The 5,162-nt window shown below is 62.0% G+C and overlaps 2 protein-coding genes across 2 annotated transcripts in view; both read right to left on the bottom strand.

The window, feature by feature from the left end:
• The window catches only part of LOC103603303 (transcription factor LBX1-like), a 3,724-nt gene extending 1,515 nt beyond the window's left edge, over positions 1–2,209 (bottom strand). The window contains exons 1-2 of the mRNA XM_008587790.1: positions 2,170–2,209; positions 1,249–1,285 (exon numbers count right to left, since the gene is read on the bottom strand). Of these exons, the coding sequence (XP_008586012.1) occupies positions 1,249–1,285; positions 2,170–2,209 (77 nt within the window). The remainder of the gene's footprint in view (positions 1–1,248; positions 1,286–2,169) is intronic.
• Positions 2,210–2,259: 50 nt separating this feature from the next.
• On the bottom strand, positions 2,260–4,156 carry LOC103603301 (transcription factor LBX1). The gene is made up of 2 exons (XM_008587788.1): positions 3,693–4,156; positions 2,260–3,072 (listed from the first exon to the last, which is right to left on the bottom strand). The coding sequence occupies exons 1-2, from the start codon at positions 4,015–4,017 to the stop codon at positions 2,552–2,554; spliced, it is 846 nt and encodes a 281-aa protein (XP_008586010.1). The 5' UTR covers positions 4,018–4,156; the 3' UTR covers positions 2,260–2,551.
• Positions 4,157–5,162: the final 1,006 nt, after the last annotated feature.

Raw genomic sequence — 5,162 nt, 5'->3', positions numbered from 1 at the left:
GGGGTGGGGGGTGCGCACGGCGGGCGCAGATGCCCGGGTGACCGCCGCGCCGCGGTCCCTGCGCCGCCTTTGTGCCGGGGAGGCGCACGCGGGGACCTAATCCATCAAATTGTCTACAAATTGTGAAGAAAATTCAAAAACCATATGGTCGCCAGCGCCAGCGCGCTCTGGGCTGCGGAGGGCCGCGGCCATGCCCGCACCGTGAGCCGCGGGGGGCTGGGCCCGGCTATTGTCGCTTGTCAGCGGCCGCCCAGGCCCATTCGTCCCGGCCTTCATGGTCCGCGCTCCGAATTACAGACCCATCCATCCTGAGAGAGGGCGATTTATGTCGCCCGGGAGGAACCTGCCGCACGCCCGCCCGGCTGCCCGGCTGCCCGGCCACCTCCTTCCTTCCCTGGTCCTCTCCTCTGTCTTCTCTCCCCTCTTCCCATTCTCTTTTTCTCCCTCTGTCTCCGTCTCCCCGTGTCTCTGCTTCTCTCTGTGCCTAGCTTTTCCTCTTTCTCTCTCTCCTTGTCTCTGTGGCTGTCCACTTTCTCTCTGCTTTTGGAATGTCTTTCTGTTCTTTTTTTCTGTTTGTCTCTCAGTTTCCTCCCGGACACACACCTTCCTGACTCAGGCCTGGGGGCCCCATCGTCTGCCCAAGACCAGATGCGCATTTCTCACATCAATTTTGTGGAGAAAAAGAGTCTAGCGGCCCGGAGGCGGGACCCTACTCTGGTGACAGCGACCACTCGCCAGCACAGCGACAACAAAAGCCCAGAGAGAAACGCGCTCTGTCCGGGAAAGTGAAAGACGCCTGAATCCCTGTCCCAGCCGCCTTTGGGATGCCACAGACCCCAGAGAGTTCTTGCGAGATCGATGTCTCTGACCCCAGCCAAATTCGGGATCCAGAATTTGCTAATGTTCCCAGAAATTCACCCCAGCCCTTAGACGCTCTGGGCTCACATCCCGGGGTGTCCTTGTGAGCAATTCAGCCTGCCCTTGCTGCCTTGGGCTCATCCCCCCTCCTTTAGGGCCTGAACCAAAACTTGGGAGACCCCCAGGTTCCACCAGGATGTCCGACAAGTGATACCTGCCATGCACCGGGAGCTTAGTCCTTATCTCAGGGAACGCAGGGAGAATGCCATTGGGTCCCGGGTGGGAGACAGAAACCGCAGGGCAGGTCCTCACTCTTTTCCCCAAGCAAATTACTGTTGCACCCGAGGTGCCCCCACGCACATAGGCATTTTCTCCTAGCATCGCACGCCTCGTTTTTTACCCCGACCTGGCGAAGCCCTCTTCTCCCCTCATTTAATAACTGCCGCGCCTTTGTGGGCAAATAGCGTCTCCTCCCCTGCTTCCTTCTCGTCCCTCACTCTCACGCCTGCCCCAAAACTCCCCCAAAATCTCCAAAGCTGCGGCGACCCGCGAGGAGCAGCGGCAAGAAGCCCGCCCTGCCGCTGTTTCCCGGAATCAGGCCCGCTCACCCAGACACGGTCACTGCCGGTTCTAGTAAAATGGCAAAGACTTTATTTACTGGAGAAAGAGGGCTTGGGTACAGTCGGGGCAGGAGAGGGCAGGGTAGGAGCAGGGCAGGGGCACGCAGGACCCACCCTCATCAGGCAACCCTTTCCTGGCCAAGTCGAGCTAGGAGCTGGGTTGCTGGAGATGGCAAGACAGACCCAGAGCTGCAGAGGAGGTGGGGTGAGGACTTGGGTCGGTCTCCTCTCTGTCTCTGTCACATGCAAAAAAATTCTAAAAAGAGTAAAAAATAATTCTAGGACTTTGGGTTCTGTTTTCGATGATCGGTTGGTTCATTTTCCCCCTGCTTTGTCCCTAAGAGCCAGACTCTAGCAGTCAGTCCGAGGAGATGAGAGAGAGAGGAATCTTTAAAATAGCGTTAGTGGGCATTGGGAGGCAGAAATGGCATCGAAAACAGACTTTTCTCGCGGGGTGAAGGAAAGATCGATTTTGAAACTTGCAAGTCAAGACCTGGCCGCACCCCTCACCCCCTTCCCACGCGGGGGAAAAAAGGCGGAAGGAAATAAGAGTCAAGCGCAATAGGCCGAGAGAGGCGAGGAGGGAGCGGGCCGGTGCATTCTCCACATGCAGAAAAAAATCAAAACAGCCGGAGCTGCCCCCTCCTCTAGACCGCAGGGTTAGTGCTCGCCGCCCTCCGATCTGTCTCACCCTCGGCAAACCCAGAAGCCCGAGAGAGCTTTGAAAACATGGAAATCTCCGAGATTTAAAAAAGTAAAAGAAAAAAAAATCAGGCTGCGGTGGGAAGAACCCGCTACATAGGTTTAAATATTTATACAGAAGCCATACAGAATTGCACGGCGAGGGCTCCCGGGTTGGCGGAGGTCGCGTGCGGCGGCCGGCCCGGCCGGCCAGCCCAGGTTTATTGCTTCGAGAGGGAAGAGGCGGCTGCCAGGAGTCGAGTCCGGGCCGGGGACAGGGGAGTAGGCGGGAGTTGCAGAGGAGGTCCCAGCTCCCCTGGGCGGTACGGTCCGGGAGGCGGCGAGCGTGCGGGCGCCAGGGGCCCGGGGCGGCGGAAGATCCCGGGCGCCGCTCAATCGTCCACGTCGATCTCTTCGTCTTCCTCGTCCTCCGAGCAGTCCTGGCTGCTGGCCGGCTGGTCCGTGAGCGGAGAGGCAGGCGAGAGCTGCAGGGGCCCGGCGCCCGGGGCCTGCGGGGCGCCTGGGGGAAGCGCCGGAGAGCCCGGCCTCGATTTGGCCCTGCCGCAGCCTCCGCCACCGCCGCCTGCGGCCTCCGAGTTCTGCTCGAGTTCGGCCAGCGCCACGATGTCCATCTGCCCGCTGGGGCCCAGTTTCTTGGCGGATTCCACATCGGCCTTCATCTCCTCCAGGTCCCGCTTGAGCTTGGCTCGCCGATTCTGGAACCAGGTGATGACTTGCGCGTTGGTGAGGCCCAGCTGCTGCGCAATTTGGTCGCGATCGGCGGGGGACAGGTACTTCTGATACAGGAAGCGCTTCTCCAACTCGTATATCTGGTGGTTGGTGAAGGCCGTGCGCGACTTTCGCCGCTTCTTGGGGGTCTGTCGCTGCCCAAAGATAGTCATTCCATCGCGACCTGCAATGAAACAACAGTATAGGCTCGCGTCTGGAGAGAGGACAGACACCCCACCCTGGCTGTCACCCCCGTAGCTCACCACCCCACCCAGGCCCATCCGGCCCGCAGTCTGCCGTTTGTTCCCTTCTCCGATTTAATTCGGCTGCCCAGACCGGAGCCAGCCTCGGCTATGGCAAACCTTCTCCTGTCTCTGGTGTCCCGGAAGTTCCCAGGAAAAATTGATTTTGGTCTCTGCCTTCTACCTGAGTTGGTTTGAAAGATCCGAAGTCTCTGAGAACCAGAGAAAGCCAGACAGAGATGAACCGGACTGTGGGTGTGAATACTGGTTCTTTACTCCTCCCCAATCACCCCAACTCTACCCTATCCAGAAGGGCCTAGCAAAAGACCCTGGATTCCCCACCTGCCACCTCTGTCAGGTCACCACTACTCTGGCCTACCCAAGGGTCCCTAGGAAATAGAGAGGAAATAGCGATTGGGTCCTGTCCCACCTATGTTCACTCCCAGCGGCAGCAACTCGGGCTGGAGGGCCCTGGCGGCCGGCGCGGGAAGAGGCGGGCGGAGGCATGGGGCAGGAAGCACAGGGCACGCTGGGCGCAGGGGAACTCAGCTGTGGCGCCTACCTTCAGCTGCCTGCAGGACGCTGACCTCCAGCCCCTTAAAGGTCTTGCTGGCGAGCTCCTCCAGCGCGCACAGCGGCGAGGTCTGCGAGAGCAGCGCGCGGCCCGCCAGGGGCAAGCCGCCTGGCGCGTGCTTGTCCGCGGCGGCCAGCAGGTGCGCCGCCCCGCACAGCGAGTAACTTCTCCGCACAGACGGCTTGTTGAGGATGTCCTCGATGCTGAACGGCGTCAGCGGCTTGTTGGAGTTGGCGGGCGGCGGGAAGTGGTCCAAGGGGCTGCGCCGCCGCTCCTCCCCCGGCGCCGCCTTGCCGTCCTCCTTGGAAGTCATCTCGGCCTCGTTCGGGGGCCCGGCCGGGGCGGCTCGGGCCGCGGGGACCCAGCCCGCGGGCAGCTCGGGCGCCGGGCGGCGCGGGCGAGAGACGGCAGGCGGGAAGGAGGCCGCGCCGAGCAGGGCTCGGGCCGGGCGCGGGGCCGATTAGCGCGGCTGCTGAAGCGGGCACAGCTGCGCGGGGCCCCGGGAGGAGGGCACTGACGCGGGCGCCGCCGCTGCCGGGGCTTCCAGCAAGCCGGGGCCGAAGCCGGGGCGCGCCGCGCGGGGCTCCAGTTTCGCCAGCCCCGGTGCTATTTAAAGGTGTCAGGTGGCTCCGCGGCAGCTCCTGGCCCCGGATCCTGGCGGCGGCAGTTGGAAGAGCCGAGGCTAGGGCGCCGATCCCGGACTGCGAGGGGAGGCGGAGAGACGGGGCAATTGACTATTGCTAACAAGTTAGCCTTGCTGGAGGAGTCATCAATTATCTGCAGCGGCACTTCTTTCTCTCTTTCTCCTTTCTTGCCGTCTTTCTCTCTCTCTTTCTCTCTGTTCTCTCCCTCCCTCCCTCTCTCTCTTCCTCTGTCTCTCTCTCTCCTCTGCTCCCCCCGTCTCTCTCCTCTTCTCCCTCGCCCTGTCTTTCACTCTCTGTCCAATGCAGGCGGCTCTAAGTTGGGAAGCTCATTAATTAGCGGGCCGGGGGTAGGAGGAGCCGGCTGGAATTAGCCTGCCTAATGCGCCTGTCAGTCCGGGCGCTGCGCCGCGCTCGGCCCGAGCTGTTTGTAAATTACATTAGCGGTGCCTTTATTGCACCCGAACCTCGGGCGACTGAAAAGCCACCGCCCCCACCCCAAACTGCGAGCTGCGTTCCTGGAGCACCCGCCTCCCGCTGGCCTGGCTGCGATGGCAGCGCCGGCCTGGAGGTCTCGGGCTCTCCGACGCAGGATTTGGAGACCGAGAAGGGTAGCGGGAGCTCCAGCCGGGAAGGGACGCGGCCGCCGCGCGGGCCAGGTAAGACCAGGAGCCGTGGACTTTGCCGAGCTGAGATCAAGAACCCAGTGCCCCTAACCCCGGTCCTCAGCCATGCGCCTGGGAAGAGGAAATCTGGCCCTCAGGAGATCAAAACTCCTGGGTGGGCGACGCGGGGCGGGGGTGGGGCACTCCCGGGG

Source organism: Galeopterus variegatus, unplaced genomic scaffold (genome assembly GCF_000696425.1).
Source record: "Galeopterus variegatus unplaced genomic scaffold, G_variegatus-3.0.2 Scaffold4542, whole genome shotgun sequence".
Taxonomy (NCBI): Eukaryota; Metazoa; Chordata; class Mammalia; order Dermoptera; family Cynocephalidae; genus Galeopterus; species Galeopterus variegatus.
Note: the sequence above shows the minus strand (reverse complement) of the source record. Positions and strands in the feature narration are given on the sequence as shown.